The sequence below is a fragment of the Lepidochelys olivacea genome (assembly GCF_965140295.1).
Source record: "Lepidochelys olivacea isolate rLepOli2 genome assembly, chromosome: 2".
Classification (NCBI taxonomy): Eukaryota; Metazoa; Chordata; order Testudines; family Cheloniidae; genus Lepidochelys; species Lepidochelys olivacea.
In genome coordinates, this window is record NC_140412.1 from 123,396,218 (window position 1) to 123,416,036 (window position 19,819).

Consider the following 19,819-nt stretch of genomic DNA (forward strand, 5'->3'; position numbering starts at 1 on the left):
TTTTAAATACCTTTATTGGAGGCCATATGTTTGCAGCGTTTAAAAGACCAGAAAATAATGCAACTTAATGTTGCAAAAAAGACCGCATACTGAAAATTCCATTTTAAAAATAGTGATTTTAGGTCTAAGTGGGCACTGACAATGAGGACATGAATTGAAATGAGGGAATTCTTTTACTGAAATTGGGAATCCTGGGACGTATTTAGTCAGAATATGTTTGCTTTTAAATCTGGTTTTAGCATGTTTTAACCAATATACAATTTACTGTTGCAGAAGTTTTATACTGCTTGTTTATACTACACTGCAGAGTTAAGTGAGTTGATTTCTAATGAATGTATTCAAAATTTGTTATAGTGACTGTTTGCTTTTAAAGTGAAAATTAAAAAGAAAAAATAGTCTCAACTTGCAGCATCTTCTAATGGCCTTCAATGCACGCTCCAGTTTTAACCTTCATTTTAGACTTGTTGGCTAACTATTGGAAAGCAAATTCAGGTCTGCTGTAAATTGATATAACTCCACTAAAATCAGCAGAGGTGCATCTGTTTATGCTAAGCATTGAATTTAACCCCATGAGCTAAAAACTGCTGTGGAGTACAAAATTAATCTCTATCCCATAGTAAAGTATTCCTCCCTTTTTAAGTATCACTATATAATTTTGGGGAAATGGTGTATGTGGTGTACTGACGGGGAAGAAAAGTCAGTTAAACAGGTGTATTCATGGTTACTCAATAATATTTTATGGAAATTTTGGGAACAAGCCAACATTGTGTGCCTGTAACCATGCAATATCGAGACCTAGTGCTCCCCAGCTCCTAAATATTTTGGAGAATTTCACTTGAAACACTTACAAATGTTGACAACTATGATACAAACCCTGGCATGAACAATAGGGTACTGCTTCTCTACCACAGAAGAAGTTAGTTAAGTATAGGGAGTACTACAAAGAAGTGAATAATCAACTTTCTCCATATCTTAATGCTAGCCAGGTGTATAGTTATGTGATTTCTGAGGCCAGGAGATCTTGTTTATAAGTGAGCCGCTCAAATATTGCCTCATCTGTCCATCCAAAAATGCAAAGACTAGGTCTGGCTATAGAATGATTACGGTTACTGCTGGCTTACGAAGCAGGAAACTGAAAGTAATTTTTATTAATTCTTTCTAATTAGTATTCTTATTATAAAAATTGGAGCAATATTCCCCTTTCTGGTCTGTTCTCTTTTTTCCCCCTACATTCTCCAGGTTTGTACATCTGCCCTGTTACCTCTGCCAAATTTTTCCAACTGTTTTCCACAGTGTGTACTCTGTGCCACAGCTGCAAAGTGAAACTTTCAAAACCCATTGGTAAGTTTCACTATCGGCTAACAGCTTAGGAAGGTGTGGAGTAGCACAGCTGGTTGGTAGCTCCCAATAACTAGAGCCCTGCAAATCTGCGGATATCCATGGACCATTTTTGCTGATCATGGATCAGATGTGATACAAATTTTGTATCTGTGCAGGGCTTTACTAATTTCTTATTTATGGAATATATTAAGGTATTTCATTAGTTCTGGGAACTTGTTAGCAAGATCTAACTTTTAACCACTTGGGCTGCCCTGTGAAAGTACAGCTATGTTTTTCATTGTTTCCTCCGATAGTGTAAACTGATTTATTTATTTATTTGCTGCATAGACTCCCTATAAGATACAGCAGGTTAATAATCTCTATATCTGTCTATAATGGAAATGCAGTCTGAACTAGTTCTAAAGCCTGCTAATATAAGCTTTGCAGAATTTCAGTCCAGGCGGGCTTATCATTTCACAGCTGGTAAATGATGAGGAACATGTGAGAACTGACTGTTATATTGAGAAAACATAAAGATTTATTCTAATGTGAAGGAAACTTTCAGGCTTAAATAGTTGATATTCAGGCTTTAGGGTTTATGCAAAGCTAGAAAACTGTTTGTATCAGCATTTATAAAAAGTGCAGTCAGCAGTTATTACTACTATCCAAGGAGACAAAGTGAAGACCGTTTCTTTGCATTAAAACAGTTTAAGAATCTTCAAAGCATTCTCCTTGATTCAGAATGAGATTAATGTTCTTCTGCCAGCATGGAATTTTAACACTTTCTTGGAGCTAGTATAAACCACCCCCCATTTTTTCCCCTCGTATTTTGCAACCTTCGTTTTGGAGTTCCTAGTAACATTTGTTTTGCTTGGTGAGTTGTTGAATTTGAGGCTCTCTTTTTATACATATCTTGCAGTTTCTTCCAAACAAGTCTGTGCTTGAGAGTGTATCAAGGTTTGTTCTGAAGACAAAAGTTTCCATTTGAATCAGTCTAGAGTTCTGTCTGTTGTCCAAATTTACTCCTGGGGGGATTCTGAGTGACTGCGCGCCCCCAGAAAACAGCCCCTTGGCAGAATTCCTGTGCTTCCCTGCAGAAAACTGCTGGGAAGCAAAGGGAAGCCACGTGCAGGAGGAACGACCATGGGCGCAGTTTTTTGGGGGGATTGTTCCTCCGCCCTGTCAGGGTTCCCTCCCCACTCTGAACTCTAGGGTACAGACATGGAGACCCACATGAAAGACCCCCTAAGTTTATTTCTACCAGCTTAGGTTAAAAACTCCCTAGGCACAAATTCTCCCTTGTACCTTGGGTTTAAGTAACGCTGCCACCACCAAGTGATTTAACAAAGAACCGGGGAAGAAGACCACTTGGAGTTCCTCTTCCCCCAGTAATTCCTCCAAGCCCGTACACCCCCTTTCCTAGGGAGGCTTGAGAATAATATCCTAACCAATTGGTTACAAAATGATCAAAGACCGAAGCCCCTGGGTCTTGGAATAATGGAAAAATCAGTGAGGTTCTTAAAAGAAGGACTTTATTTAAAAAAAAAAAAAAAAAAAAAAAAAGGTAAAAATCACCTCTGTAAAATCAGGATGGAAAATACAGGGTATTCAGATTCAAAACACAGAGGATTCCCCTCTGGGCAAAACCTTAAAGTTACAGAAAACAGGAATAAACCTCCTTCTTAGCACAGGGGAAATTCACAAGAAAAACAAAAGATAAACTAAATCCGCCTTGCCTGGCTTACCTATACTGGTTACAATATTGGAGACTTGGATTGGGATGGGTTGCAGAAGATGGATTTCTGTCTGGCCCTTCTCTGTCCCAAAAGAGAAACCCTTACACAAAACAAAGAGCACAAACAAAACCTTCCCCCGTCCCAAGATTTGAAAGTATCTTCTTCCCCCATTGGTCCTGTTGGTCAGGTGCCAACCAAGCTATTTGAGCCTCTTAACCCCTACAGGTAAGGAAGAATTCTAGGCCACCCTTAGCTGTATGTTTATGACACCCCCAAACAGAGACGAGGCATGGGGGGGCACATGGGGTTACATGCCACTGACCCCCTCATTTCTGCAAGTGCAGAGCTGTCCAGCTGAAGGAGGCCTTGTCTCAACTCTGCTGACTCTGCAGCTGAACGCCGCCTCCTGGGTCCTAGTGCCAGTCGTGCTCCCTTTCTGTATGCTTCCTGTTTTCTGTGCAACAGTGAGTGCTGGTGGTGGGGCTGGGTAAGTGGGGGTGGGGGAAAGGGGGATGAGGGGGTAGGAGGAATAGGCAGTGGGGAAGGAAGGGGAGTGGAATAGGGGAGGGGAACGTGAGAGTGGGCAGAGGGGGAAGGAGAAGAAAAGGGTATAGGGGAATGGGGGGGGGGGAGGGTCGGGGAGTGGGAGCCTGGCATGCGGCATCTCCTCAGCAGCAGATGGGGCTCCCTAGATAAGCAGGCCCACCGAACGGTCACCCTGACAAACCCTACCCCCCTACACCTGGACCCCTCCAACGAGCCCCCCGCACCCAGGCCCCCACCCCTCTGATCCCCAAGTAGCTGCGGTTGGACTCCGACCCCCTCATCAAGCCCTACTCTCCCAGCACCTCGACCCCCCCCACCAAGCCCTATCTCCCCACACCCAGACCCTCCCACTGAGCCCCAACCATCTTCACCTGGATCCCCTGCAGAGTCCCATTGCCCGTGCACCCGGAACCCCCCAATGAGCCCCTGTGCATCTAGATCTCCCACTGAGCCCTCTGAACCCAAATTGCCGCACAACAGAAACCTCTCACCGCACACCCGGATCCCCCTGCACTAAGCCCCTCCACACCTGGATCCTGCTGGGCTGAGCCTGCCCACCCACAACTGGTACACCTGGTGTAGAGGGACAGGACCCCCAGGGTGTTTCTGGAGCAGGCCCAGCCCTTGCACTGTGTCAGGGTCAGGTGCAGCCTCACTGTCGAGTCCCAGTACCCTGGGGCTTCAGGGTGATCTCCCACCTCAATACAGCCAGTGGCCTGTGCTCCCCACTGCCATGCTAGAGCCACATTTATTTATAGATAAATAAAATTTGCAGAATTTTAAAATATTGTGTGCATGATTTTTAATTTTTGAATTTTATTCAGAATTTTATTTTTTTTTTTTTTGGTGCAGAATTCCCTCAGGAGTAAAATGTCTTTGATAAACCTATCATATTTGTAGAGCACAAAAACTACTAGGTACCGTGTAGGATCCAGAAATTTGTACAAGATGATGGACTAATAAAAAGAGTAGCCCAGCTTTCAAAAATACCAGATACTCTTAGATTAGGTCCTAAATTATGGTATTTTACAAAGCCAGAAGAAATGAATCACTTCAGTTTGTTTCAGAGTAACAGCCGTGTTAGTCTGTATTCGCAAAAAGAAAAGGAGTACTTGTGGCACCTTAGAGACTAACCAATTTATTTGAGCATGAGCTTTCGTGAGCTACAGCTCACTTCATCGGATGCATACCATGGAAACTGCAGCAGACTTTATATACACACAGAGAATATGAAACAATACCTCCTCCCACCCCACTGTCCTGCTGGTAATAGCTTATCTAAAGTGATCATCAAGTTGGGCCATTTCCTGCACAAATCCAGGTTCTCTCACCCCCTCACCCCCCTCCCAAAAAACACACACAAACTCACTATCCTGCTGGTAATAGCTCATCCAAAGTGACCACTCTCCCTACAATGTGCATGATAATCAAGGTGGGCCATTTCCAGTACAAATTCAGGTTTTCTCACCCCCCCACCCCCATACACACACAAACTCACTCTCCTGCTGGTAATAGCTCATCCAAACTGACCACTCTCCAAGTTTAAATCCAAGTTAAACCAGAACATCTGGGGGGGGGGGGGGTAGGAAAAAACAAGGGGAAATAGGCTACCTTGTTTAAAGCTCGCTATGGGGACAGTGACTCACATTCGGAGAGACCAAAGCAAGTCCTAGGACCTTGGAGAGCAACAAGCTGTCCTTCACATGCACATGTTTATGAAAGGCACAGTTATATAAATGAAATTCATTGGGAACATTATTCAAAAAAGATGCTTTTGCACTGTTTCCCTCCATTCCCCCATGAAGGTACTGCTTTTTGAGTAAAAAATGAAGGGCGAAATCACTGTGAAAAGCTGTAATATTGTATTTATCTATTTATCTGTGTTCAGCAAACAAAAGAAAAACCCCTTCCCCTCTTCCCTCCCAGGCAAATTTGGACTGACCCTATTTATGTTTATCAAAAGTGGTGGTATGCATTTTGTAAATATTACTCTCTTCCTCCTTTCTGGGAGAATTAAATTTAGAGCAATTTTGACATTGAAGTAAACTTGAAGGAAGACACAAACAGCAGTTTACTTAGTTGCTATTTTCTGTATTTCCCTTGCTGTTGTTGAAGTTGTTAGCGAACGAATGGGATATTGAAGATGACTGATGTTACAATATCACCATTGTAACATCAGTTCAAGATTGATTAAGTAGAAAGAATAGGCTAAGAAGAAGAAATCACTTATTTAAATACTCATCTTCGTTAATAAGTAAAATGGATATTAATAAGAAAATGAGTTTAAAATTAGACGTAGATTGTATTTAAACTCTGTTTTAAAGCTTTCCTCTTTTACGTATTAGCTCCTATGGAACACATTTTAACCAATGCTCTCTTCCGTAGATAGTAACTTTCTTTCCTGTATTTATTTAGAATAGTTCTTAAATGATTGCAAGGTGGGATGTGCAGTGACTTTGATATTTTTAGTTCTACCTTCTGTTACAAGATGGATCTGATGCAAGTTCACCATATTCTTGTTTGCCACTTGGGGTCACTCTATTTCCATTCTGCTCCCTTCATACTCTACATTCACATTTGCTGTGCCATTCAAAAGAATATTTTGGCTTCTCCCCCAATCCACTCTGGTCTATAAGGAAGGAGCTGTGCCACCTGCATTCTTTCACTTTGTGAGTGGGCTTGCTTCTTTTCCAGCTGCCGCCTTTCTGCATGGCTTGGGACTACCAAATGCTGCACTGCACAGAAAAAAGGAGACCAAAAATCAGGCTGCAGCACTCATGCACTTCACAATATCTTGTTGATTTGTGGGCGGGCGGGCTGGATGAGATAGCTCGGGTAGTAATAATGAAGAGCTGACTGAAGTGGCTAGTAACATATTGAAAATGTCTGCAAGGCTTGGAGATCTAGGTTGTCTGATATGGCTCATTTGAGACAGCAAAGCTGCTCTAGCTTGATGACTTCCATGCTTTTTCAATCCCATGTCTTTTATCAGTTATGGAGAATCTTTGTCCTGTTGTAAGAATGTAGGTAAGGATCTCGGGGATAGTTCTTTTCTGATTCAGGCAGCAGCCTTAATTGTGTGCAGATTGAGGCAGTGTCTCATATGATAGGTTCTGTGACGGGTGCCATTGTGAACTGGGGTACCACTGAGCCCTCTGACCCACCAGCCTGGGCTCCCTCTCACACTGTGCTGCTGTGATAAGCTGTAAAGCCCTCCAGCCTGCACTTTCACCAGCATTCACACAGGTAGGGACACACTCAGCTGCAGTTACAAGCAGACTCTCTAATCACCAGCTTTCCAGCCTAGGACCCCAGAGAAGTACCATCCTGTCCTTATCAAATCTGGCTAGTATATGGGTTTAATGCCCAGTGTGCCTCTTCCTCAGTGTGAACAATGCACACTTGTGGTAACCAAGCAGAGATTTTCCCCAAGCACTCCAGTCAAAGCTCACTGGTTTGGATAAAAACATAAAATAAGTTTATTAACTATAAAAGATAGATTGTAAGTGATAGCAAACAGATAAAGCAGATTACCTAGTAAATAAACAAAATGCAAACAAAATCTAAGTTATTAGAAAGATAGGATATGAAGTAGCAAATTCTCACCCTGGCTGATGATACAGGTGGGCTGCAGATTCTTATGGGACAAGCTGCACTTACTTTACAGCTTGGAATCCCCAGGTCTTTCTTACACAGACTAGAAATCCCTTTAGCCTGGGTCCAGCACTTCCCCCAGTTCAGTCTTTGTTCCTCAGGTTTTTCCAGATGTCATCTTGTGTGGGGAGTGAAGAACCACAGATGATGTCACTCCCTGCCTTATATAGAATCATAGAATATCAGGGTTGGAAGGGACCTCAGGAGGTCATCTAGTCCAACCCCCTGCTCAAAGCAGGGCCAATCCCCAATTTTTGCCCCAGAGCCCTAAATGGTCCCCTCAAGGATTGAACTCACAACCCTGGGTTTAGCAGGCCAATGCTCAAACCACTGAGCTATCCCTTCCCCTGCTTTAGCATAGGGCAGGAACACTTTGTTTCAAAGCTTGGTTCCCAGACCAGTTTGTGGAAAAATACTGACATCCCAAGATGGAGTCCAGGATCATGTGGCCTGGTCACATGTCCTTGTAGAGTCATAGCATCCATTACTTACATGCTGTCCAGAGGGTTCTCAGCAAGGCTCACCCAGTGGGGGATAAGCTTCTCCGAAGACCTGTTGTTCTTTTTAATGGCCCATTACCCTGAATAGGCCCTTTACAACCTGATATTTAGTGGGTGTTACCCAGGTATAACTACATTTGAAGTACAGCTACATAGTCAGTATTTATAACTTCAGATACAAAAATGATTCATGCATACAAATAAGATAATCATATTCAGCAAATCATAACTTTTTCAGTGACACCTTACATGACCTATCTTGTACAAAAAGCATAATAATTATGTCATAATCATAGTATAAAAATATTACTATAACGACTATAGGGTGCAGTGTCACAGGTTCCTTCTAATAGTTCATTTTTTCCAAGTAGTAAGTGAAGGTCACCTAAGGGTGACGCGCTTGGTTCCTTCAGTAATGCTGGAATGTAGTCTTTCACTTTTAATGTAATCCTTCCCTCTCAAGGGAAGTACCCATACATTTTCATAACCTCAAAATTGTCTTCCTTTTAGCATTATTCTCAGCTATATGGGTAGGAGATCTGCAACCCCTGTCCTATAGGGCAGGGGTTCTTAACTTTTTTCTTTCTGAGGCCCCCCCAACATGGTATAAAAACTCCAAGGCCTGCCAGTGCCACAACTGTTTTTCTGCATATAAAAGCCAGGAGCAGCATTAGGGTGTAGCAAGCAGGGCAAGTGCCCAGGGCCCCACACCACAGGGGATCCCCACAAAGCTAAAGTTGCTCAGGCTTCGGCTTCAGCCCCAGGTGGCAGGGCTGGGAGCTTCAGCTTTCTGCCCTGGGTCCCAGCAAGTCTAACACTGGCCCGGTTTGGTGGCCCCTCTGAAACCTGCTCACGGTCCCTTAGGGGACCCCAGATCCCTGGCTGAGAACCACTGCTATAGGTAAATGGTTATTAGAAATCCAGGAGTTCAAGGCATAAGACATCTCTGATATTTCATGACCTACAAGGTAGAATGGCTGATAATCATGTTTATCCCTTGGAGATTTTGCATAGGAATTAGTGATATAGAGTTATCTTGATAATCAGAGTGATATTAACCAGAATATTTAATTCTCTGTGAGCTTTTTGCCTCGGGTTTAGCTGTGCATTGCTGAACCACATTTACAATTTAAAAGAGTTGTCATTTGTTATTGTAATGTACAAAATATTCAATGAAAATGTTGAACATAAAATAATTTAAAGCAGATGGTCTGCGTCACAAAAGCATATTTAAATGTAAAAGCAAGTGGAAATACTATATTTGCAGTTTCATTGTGTGACAAACAGCTGTGTATTATGCCTCAATTCAAAAAGAAAATCAGGTTTCTGAAAAGGAGGGGAAAAGGGGCTTTGTCATCATCCCACTGTTATTCATAGTGTAATTCTGTACTGTGTAGTTAAGATGACAAATTTCAATTTAATATGTTTGGGTTCTGCATACAGATCCTAGAGAAGGTTAATTTGAGTTTGATTGGTAAGTGTGTTTTCAGTCATATAAATTCAGTGTTACTGTCAATAGGCATATATTGTGTGACCTTTAAAAGTCAATGAATTGCATTTTTGAATAGTATGAAATTTTGATGTCTAAGTTATCAAAAAGAAGCAGCGTGCTGGATTTGAGAACCAATTTTGTGTTTAAATATTTATGTAATGTCCCAGTGCCATGTAAAACCTCACTCCCTCTACACCAGAGTTTACCGCTCCCTCCCTCTGCTCCTACCTAGGTAGATTAGATCATTTTTATGTGTGGACAAATTGTACAGCTACCCTTTTTGACGATCTAAATTAAATATTATGTAATCGTGTTTATCTGAAAAATGTATCTGTCATCCAGAAAAATAGCAGACAGTCTTGCCAATTTTATTTTGCTCCTTTAAAGATACTTACCAAAGCCACTGATATTTATTGAAAATTCATTTCAAATAGAGCCTCTTAATTTTACACAACAGGCATAGAATGCTCAGTGGAGCATGCTCCTTCCAAAAGAGATGAATAAAGCATTCTGATCTTTTGTCTTCACATTTTATTACCTTTTAAAAATATCCTCCCACCAACATAGCATATTCGTATTAATAGAGTTTTGTGTATGTGTCACCACATATTTGAAAACAGAAAATAGAAACAGAAAATATTACATTATTTTTTTCAAAGACTTACACTGTGCTCTTTTTAAATTGGGCAAAATAAGCATCCGTAATGCTTCGAGAAAATTTCAAAGAACTACAACAGTAGATGTTGATGGCTGTGGGGAAACTAGATCTGCATTTACTTACTTATGTCAACCTTACCATTAATCTTAAAGAACCTGATTCAGCACAAGGCTGTGGCTATAGCTTCTATAACAGGTAGACCACTTCAGAGAGGAAATGCTAGCCTGCAGCTCAAACCAAAAAAGCTGAAGAGAGGAAATGTTCTTGTCAACAAGTTATGGAAATTCCAGGAAAGAGGAGACCTCATGCAAATAAGATGATTGCCTCTAGTCTTGATTATTTGGACTCTGTCTCTCTTTCCCCCCCCCCCCAAAAACTGTTATACAATCCATAAGAATTAATAGAGATTTTATAGCTGTGTGACTACGGGTGCGGAAACTGACAGACTTATAGCACAGCCATATGGATTTTTGGTGTGTTTGTTTTTAATACCTAGGGAGTATGGAGGGGAAGGGGCCTTTCCCATTCCCAATTGCAAGCTGGGTGGTAGGATGGTTGAATTTTGCATCATATGAGAGCTCTCAAAAACTTTACTCATCCTACTAAAAATGCTCTATTCTGGAGCAGTAATAAATCTTTCTGTCAAAAGTCCTCTCTTCTTCTTTACTTTTACAGACCTTAGGAGTAGGGTTGTGCAACGGCATCAGCACTCACCTCTCATGAGTGCCCCCCATTCTGGCTGATTTGGGCCTGTAATCACTTAGTTTTTTACAATGGGGTGGCACCCACTTCTGATGGGCGCCCCCTTTCTGGTCGGGTGTGATCCTGCTTTTCTTTCAGTTCTTACAACGGGGTGGCACCTGCCTGCTGCAAGTGCCCCCTGGCTAATAGTTGTGCTCTGAGCCTAGTGTTGGAGTCGCAGGTAAACTCTAGTAAGCTTTTAGCATGCACTCTTCCTCTTCTTCCACATCTCTTGTCTCAGGATGCAGGCCAGGTCTGCCACCCGAACCTGGAAATACTCCACCTGAAGGCATGGTTTCTCCATGGTTCCAAGGCAAAGAAGTGACCTGTTTGGAGGAGGTAAGGACCATACTATTAAATAGTAGAAGGTCTACTACATGACATACTTACCTGCACAAACGGAAGAGATTCCACATATGGTGCCAGAATAGACAAACAGTGGTGACTACCTCTCCTTTACCAATGGTATTAGATTATATACTGGAATTTAAGAAATCGGGTCTATCAATGAGCTCACAGCTTCCCATCACAAAGCTGACAAGTTCTCAGCCCTTACCTGCCCTACCACTAAATGATTCCTCAAAGGTATTCATAACCTTTATCACGAAATATGAGCCATGGGACCCTAATCTAGTGCTTCAGTGCTTTACTGGTCCCTTGTTTGAGCCCTTGGCGACATATTCACTTCTACACCTCTCGATGAAGGTGGCCTTTTTCATCACTATCCCATTCGCATGATGAGTAGAAGAACTTGGGGCTCTCATGTCACACCCTGCGTACACAATATTAGATAAGGCCACATCCAAAATTTTTACCCAAAATAGCTTCTTTATTCTACTTGAACCAGCCCATCCATCTCCTGACGTTCTTCCCAAAACCTCGTGGGAACAAACAAAAATTGGTGTTTCACTGCATGGGTGTCAGAAGGGCACTAGGTTTTTACATTTACAGGACTAAACCCTTCAGAGAGTTGTCAAAGTTATTTCATTCTATCGCAGAAAGATCTAAAGGAGCTGCCATATTCAAGCAAAGGCACTCAAAATTGATCTCTGGGTGCATTGACCTTTGCTACTGCGAACACCTACCACCCCCACTGGGGACCCGAACACACTCCACCAGATCACTTTCTTTGTCAATAGCCTTCCTCAACAAAGTACCAATCACAGACATCTGCAAAGCAGCAACCTGGGCGTTAGCCCACACGTTCACAGAGCACTACACAGTAAAGCAGGACTTAACATCATATGCTCTCCGGGGACTTACGGTTTTATCATCTGTCACAAATGCAACTCCGAAGCCCCTTCCTTCCAATGAGGAGCATTGCTCTACAGTGAAAGTGGAGCACCCATTGTGACACTCCTTGAAGAAGAAGAAGAGATGGTTACTCACCTTGTGCAGTAACTGAGGTTCTTTGAGATGGTTGTCCCTGTGGGTGCTCCACTACCCACCTTCTGCCCCTCTACTTTGGTGTTTCCTGCTAGGGATTCTGCAGTAGGGAAGGAACTGAGGGGGGTTTGGTCTATGTGCTATGTAACTGCCAGAGGCGTCGCGAGACGGCGACAGTACATGTGTGACCCATCCAGGCACTACTACTGAAATTCTCCAATCACAGATGCAGGGATGTAGATTCATCTCAAGTGGAGCACGCACAGGGACAGCCATCTTGAAGAACCTCAATTACTGCACAGGGTGAGTAACAAGCTGACTGGTCTTAAAAGATTTGTGTCCTTTGACTTTGAATAACTAAGGCCTTGTCTACGCACATAAGTGCATCGATGTATGAGCCCTAATACAACTTCCTGCTAGTTATGTAAAAAGACCCAGATTAAGGAAAACATTCTGATTCTGGAAGAGTACTTAAGTACATGCTTAAATCTCATTGAAGTCAAATTAAGCACTATTTTAAGAGCTTTCTTGAATTTGTCCAAGTGCATCATAATTTTTCCCTAAGGTGTAAAATATATGTCCAGTCAATTGTAATATGAAGGGTTGCTTTGATACCTTTATTTTAAAGTGATAATATACAGCACTGTGACTCGAGAGGTAGAGGGTAAATTGGAGCAGACTAGAAGCAGGAAGTGAATCAATGAGAGAAGTGGTATGAACAACTGCACTCAGAGCTGCCTATCTAAGGCTTCTGAGAGTGATGAGTAATTGGATGTGTTGTGCCTAAAGGTATAGTCTGAGCTAATGTAATTTAAACTGTGGTTATAAATTAAAAGAATTTCATTTGAATTAATTCTGTGGATTAAAGTAATCTGACCAGACGATGGTAAAGTTAAATAGTGATTGTCAGACCCACTAACCTGGGGCCAATGCATGAAAAGAACTTTAAGGAAAGAATGTGTCATCTAGTGCTGAAAACCATAATGTGATAATGAAATGTTTACTAGTCTTAACTACAACAGCATTCTATTTGATTTAACTTCTTCTACTCTGCCCCATCACTGTGGAATCTGAGCACTAGGATTTAAACACATCAATTTAAATAATATAAAATTGGGATGGGAGGGCAGGACAGAGTTTAATTAGTCAAGTGAAGTGAGGCACTGCACTCAATTTGATGATGTTTCGCTGTTTATATCTGTGCTTTAATGTGCTCTAACTACATCTTTAGTTAACTTGTTTTACCGTTCTGGTGTCCCTGTATAGACAAACTCCTAAGGCAGTGGTGTACAAACTTTTCCTGTCGCACCCCCTTTACCAGTAATGGAAGCTGTCTGAATCCCACCTCCCCGAGAGCTGCAGCTAGGATCGGAGCAGAGCTGGGTGGTTTGCTCCCTATGGTGGCTATCCCAGACCCCACTGCCTGCTCCCTTGAATGTTCCTCTGTGCCCCCCTAGTGGGGCGTGCCTCAGAGTTTGGGAACCACTCCCTAAGGATATGTCTATGCTGCAATTAAAAACAGCTCAAGCTCTGGGACCCTCCCACCTTGCAGAGTCCTAGAGCCCGGGCTCCAGACCAAGCCTGAATGTCTACACAGCAGTTAAACAGCTCCTTAGCCTCAGCCCAGTGAGTCCGAGTCAGCTGGCACAGGCCAGTCATGGGTATCTAATTGCAGTGTAGATATACCCTGAGATAAATTTTTTGGTATATCGTGTTTGTAGTTAAATAAGTGTTTCCTTTTAAAATATTCCAGTACCAAGATCATCATTAAAAGAAGCAGTTAAGTTGTTAAGTAACTAATGCATTTATCTCTTGAATCATACACAAAACCCAAGCACTTAAAATGACGGAAATGGATAGTAATAAATATTCTAAATCTTATATTGCCTACACAATAAGAACTAAACTGTTTTGTTTAGTTAAAAGAATTGCTTATTTAATCACAGCACAGCAACCTTAATTATGATCCCTGGATTTCTTTTCTCTCTTTAATGCTTTATTTTGTTACCTTTGTGACGAGTTGGTTCACGGAAACCCCCTGGAGGCTGCCAACTGATGTGCCAAGACTACTTCTGCCCCTTCTTTCCCTGCCAGCTTGGGACTCCAGAGCCCTGCCTGGTTGTGCCAGACATGCTTGCTGGCCACAAACACAGACACAGGTCTGAACCACATCCCACACACTGCAAGCTTAACTGAAAGCAGCTTAAGAAGTGTTCCTGTCTTTAACACTCAGATGCCCAACTCCCAATGGGGTCCAAACCACAAATTAATCCGTTTTACCCTGTATAAAGCTTATACAGGGTAAACTCATAAATTGTTCGTCCTCAATAACACTGATAGAAAGATATGTACAGCTGTTTGCCTTCCAGGTATTAATATATACTCTGGGTTAATTAATAAGTAAAAAGTGTTTTTATTAAATACAGAAAGTAGGATTTAAGTGGTTCCAAGTAATAGCAGACAGAACAAAGTGATTACCAAGCAAAATAAAATAAAACACGCAAGTCTATGACTAATACAGTAAGAAAACTGAATACAGATAAAACCTCACCCTCAGAGGTGTTTCGATAAGCTTCCTTTTACAGACTAGTCTCCTTCTAGTCTGGGTCCAGCAATCACTCACCCCCCACCCCCACCCGTGGTTACTGTCCTTTGTTCCAGTTTATTTCAGGTATCCTTTGGGGGTGGAGACGCTATCTCTTGAGCCAGCTGAAAACAAAATGGAGGGGTCTCCCAGGGGTTTAAATATGCTTTCTCTTGTGGGTGGACACCCTTCCCTCCCCCTGTGTAGAATCTAGCTACAAAATGGAGTTTTGTAGTCACATGGGCAAGTCACATGTCCATGCATGACTGAGTTCCTTACCAGCCAAGCCGCATTCCTGGGAAAGCTCAGATGTGGATTGGCATCGCCAAGTTCATTGTTGGCTTAAGGGCTTCTTGGTTGGGCACTTACTGAGAATAGTCTTTTCTCAGGAAGCTGACCAACTGCTTCACTGAGGCTATTTAAAATTAAACAAGCATACAGCCAATATTCATAACTTTGAGTACAAAAATGACGCATGCATGCGAATAGGATGAATATATTCAGTAGATCATAAGCTTTGCCAAGATATGTTAGATGGCATAGGTAGCATAAAACGTATTCCAGTTTTGTCATATATACATTCATAAGTCTATTCCCATAAAGCATTATGGGGTGCAATGTCACAATCTTGATTTTGGTCCTGAAAATGCAGCCTCTGCAGAACAGTTAGGGTATACCTGCACTCAAGCTGGAAATATAATTTCCAATGTGTGTATGTCTACTTGAGCTAGCTTTGATTAAGCCATTGTGCTAAAAATAGAAATGCAGCTGCGGCGGGACAGGCAGTGGAATGAACTATCTGCCCTGAGCACAATGCTTCTCGGGATGGTGGGTACTTGCTTGGGCTGCGAGCCCATCCTGCCACTCGCACTGCTGCAGCTACACTTCTATTTTTAGTGCACTAGTGTGATCGAAGTGCACATATGTTTGCTCAAGCTGGAAATGACATCTCCAGCTCAAGGAAAGACATACCCTAATGGGAGGGAGGGTGGAAAGCTTTTGAAAAGCCAGGGAGAGTATAAATAGGTGGTGGGGGGGGGGGGGGTATGTGGCCAGCATTGTTGCTGCAGCTAATGGAAAGGCAAAGGACCTGAGGAAGGGAAAGGGCCAGCCCTAATCTTGCCAAGCATGTGTTCTTGCAGCATCATCCCCTTCTGGGCACTGTGTCATATCTCCTACTGTTCAGGGTCAACATCCCCCTTCTGTTGATGAGGTGGTGGATGGAGAGGGAGGGCAACATTTCTGTTGACTTAAGTAGGCTTTGGATCAGGCCTTTGGATGAGGTTTGTGTGCACCTACAAAATATTCATGTTCATGTTTCTAACGATTCATACCTGTGCACTTCAGTTTACTTTAACTCCAAACATTAATAAAAATGTGTATTAAAAAAAAGTGCATAAAATGTCCAACTCAAGAGTAAGTCTCTGGGTCCATAGCTAAGGTCACAGTGCCTCTCAACCAAGTCACTGAACTTCTTTGTGCTTGAGGTACTTCATCTAAAATATGTGACTAATAATGTTTTGCACCGACACAATGCTTTATTATCTGTAGATCTCAAAGCACTGTTCAAAGGTCAGTTAGCGTTATTAGCCCAATTGTACAAGCTACTCTAACTTTTTGTATATTTTGGTGGAGTATAATGAACCCCACCTGCTTAACAGTTGCCAGTAATTAATCTGCCAAAGGAAGACTTCTGATAGCTATTTACTGTAGGGATAATTTGTCTTTTATAAACTGCAGTTCCCTAACAAAGGTCAGCATGTTCAAACAACCAGCCAATAGAGAACAGACATATGTAGCATCTGATCCTGATATCACTGAAGTTAATGGAAAAAGACCCCGAATGAAATTAACGGGAGCTGGCTTGGTTTGGCACTCCCACTGAAATCATTGGATCTCAAACTACAGACCACAAATGAATTTCCAAGACTTAGTAACTATCTGAAAATCTTGAAGGAATAGTAACTAGCAGTTTTGACGGGGACAATAAACTTTTTATCTATTTATTGAGGAAAAGACAATATTTCAAACCAGGGAAGCTTTTTAATGACCTGTAACTTGAAAACATTTTGAAACATTCTTCTTTGCTTTTAGAGTACATGGCAATGTTCAGGCTAAAATTATTGGGAGAGCGGAGCAGACTGTATAGTAGGATTTATAATGAAAGCTGCTTGTATCTCTAAGTATGGTGAGGTTATTGCCTTTCCATAATAAGTATTGATCATAATAAGTTTCATTTGACTGACTAAACTCACTTCCTGTATTTTTCTCCCTCTCTCAGTGTTGAACTTTGCTTTAGGAACTACCTGTCACCATGAATATGCTGATCTTCATAATGGCTGGTCTCCTTGTGCATTGTGTGTTCTTGGCCTCAATTTTTGACATCTACTTCACCTCTCCTTTGGTTCATGGCATGACTCCTCAGCGTACTCCATTACCACCACCTGCAAAGCGACTAGTGCTTTTTGTTGCTGATGGCTTGCGGGCAGATACACTGTATGAAATAGATGATAATGGTACTCCTCGAGCACCTTACCTTAGGTAAGTGTGTCTGATAAAATTTTTAGGAAAGAAGTGTTAAGTCATGGTGCAAGTTAACCATTAAACATTTTACCAAATTGCCTCCTCTTAGGGAGAAGAGAAACAGCCTCAGAAATAGTGGCAGTTTATACCCAGGTCCTCTGTGATTCCAGGGCTGAGCAGTTTGTTGCAGAATTATGTTCCACAAAAATAAATGAATACAAATTCAACCTTCATGATTGTGAAGAAAATTATTAAAACATGAACTGAATTTAAATTGATGTAGTGTTACCTAGCTCCCTGGTAGCACCTGACTCCCCACCAAAGAGCTCCCCCTTTGGATGATGTGGAGGATATCTCTTCAGATTCCCATATTTCTGTGCAAGATTCCCCTACCTACCAAAATAGGGGCTCCTTCCGTGTCGCCTTCAAGGATAGGGACGATTCATGTGAGACAAACCCAGGCTTCTCCTCAGGCAGTGGAAGCCATCTCCTAGACCCTATGATCCTCCTTAGTGACCATATTTGGGTCCTTAGCTGCTGTTAGCCGACGGCCAAGGATGTTTGGTGAGGTGCCAGCTATGCCCGTTTATACCATCCGTGACTTTAACTGCTAGGACTCACTGTCCCTTCGTGGCGGGCAGCCCGGGCTAGGCTGACGGATGCCCCAAGGTCCTAACCACCCGTGACTTTAACTGCTAGAGCTCAGAGCTCCTTCGCAGCGGGCAGTCAATACTGACTGACAGGTGCCCCAATGGCAGCACTAAGAGCCTCTCCACACCCGTGACTTTAACTGCTAGAGCTCAGAGCTCCTTCGCAGCGGGCAGCCAGGATTGACTGACAGGTGCCCCAAGAGTTTGCCCCGTGGAGGCGGCACAACTCAACGCTAGGCTCTTAGTACTCTCACCTAATGGCCAGGCTTTAGAGCCAAAACGGCTGAGGTTCTTTAATTGTGTTGGCTGCTTTACAGTAAACCAGAGAAAACAAGTCAGGCTTATGCACAAATGGTTACCAAAATTTATTAAGCTAGATTCTAATCATGTGGTTACAAAATTGCTAGTGCCTACTTATTTAAATGTAGAGATGTTACACACACAAACAAGTTACAAAACTGAAGCCACAATCCCAAAGAAAGAAAACAAAGTATAGAGCTCTATTTCAAAATATGTGTACACTAAAGATAGGAGATCAGGTGTGGGTGCTTCTTACCCTCCTTGCATCTCTCGACTCCAGCGGTGCCAAGCCAGGATCGGTCACTCAATTCCGCGGAAAGACGAATAAGGGACAAGGCTTAGGGACCCTCTTAGCTGCAGAAGCCTTGGGAGGCTGTCACTTATCTGACCAGCAGATAGATAGTGAAAAGCACTCCAAAATCATGGTGCTGTAGGTCCCCTACTTATACCTCTGTACTCCTTTATTCTCTTTCTCCTTTCTTATGCCAAATTGAGGCTGGTCTGTCTGGGTGACGCCAGCTTTCGCAAGAGTAGTTTACACTTGCAAGGGAGAGAAACAATAAGTGTCGACTACTGGACATTTCTTTTATCAGGGTAAATATTTTCCCACCTAGGATGTTGGTGTGTGTGCATCACGCTATTTAGTAGGGGCTAAGAGCCATGTCTGTCACAGGGCCTCTGCCTGCTGTGAGCGTAATCGTCGTATCTGTTCCCAGAGGCACATTGTAGCAGCACACCTGTGCTTTTCACAGCTTCAAAGGCTGTGCTGGAATATATGTTAAGTGCCCTGTTCCGGCTTCCTCCTGTGTTTCCAGCAATGCTGGTCTGAGGTGGGGGGCTGTCTGTCTGGCTACAGCTGCCTACTGACAACAGTTCTCGGGCTCCCAGCCTTTCTGGTCAGGACCACTGGGGAGGCAGTCCCCTCTTCCATCTGTTCCTTCTTCACTACCTCAACAATCGGAGGAAAACTTTGAGGAGCAAGAGGCCAGAGCAGACAAGGAGGCTGCTGTGCTGTAAACTAGTATCTCCTCATCTTTCCCAGATAAAGTTATTGTGCCTCCTCCACCTTCTGTGACCAATGACTTCAAACGGTTTCAGGAGCTAATGAAATGTGTTGCGGACTCATTGCAAATCCTCCTAGAGGAAGACCTAGAGTCGCAGCACAAGTGATTGGACATTTTGCATGTGACACCTTCTGCTTGAGTGGCTTTGTCCATTTATGAGGCCCTCTTGGATTCTGCCAAGACCATCTGGCAGACCCTGCTAACGGTATCACCCACGTGCAAATGTGTCATTAAGAATTAGTATGTTCCAGCCAAGAACTGTGAAATTTTATTTTCACATCCTTCTCCTAACTTGCTGGTTGTTAAAGCAGTAAATTAATGTGGCAGACAGCACCACATTTAATCTACCCAGTATGACAAGGACAAAAAACGCCTTGACTTCTTTGGCCATAAGAGTTACTCCTCAGCAACCGTACAGTTTAGGATTGCAAATTACCATGCTCTTATGATGAAATACAGTCACACTACTCCAAGTTCACTAGGTTTATTGAATGCCTTCTGGCCGAACATTGCAAACAGATCCAGGCCATAATAGCCGAAGGTTAGTTCTGGCTAAAACATCATTACAGGCCTCCCTAGAAGCAACTGACACTGCAGTGTATTCCATCTCCATGGCAATCATGGGCATCCTGGCTCTAGGATCTCTAGGGAGCACCAAAATACTG

At 42.7% G+C, this 19,819-nt stretch overlaps 1 protein-coding gene across 5 annotated transcripts in view; it reads left to right on the plus strand.

The window, feature by feature from the left end:
• PIGN (phosphatidylinositol glycan anchor biosynthesis class N) overlaps nt 1–19,819 on the plus strand; it is a 142,312-nt gene that overhangs the window by 5,440 nt on the left and 117,053 nt on the right. For 3 of the 5 annotated variants that reach the window (XM_084618706.1, XM_084618709.1, XM_084618710.1), the window contains exon 2: nt 16,899–17,158. In XM_084618706.1, the coding sequence (XP_084474832.1) occupies nt 16,932–17,158 (227 nt within the window). In that variant the 5' untranslated portion in view covers nt 16,899–16,931. Of the gene's footprint in view, nt 1–10,888; nt 10,987–12,259; nt 12,337–16,898; nt 17,159–19,819 lie in introns of all 5 variants that reach the window. The other 2 variants (XM_084618707.1, XM_084618708.1) reach the window with 2 other exon arrangements.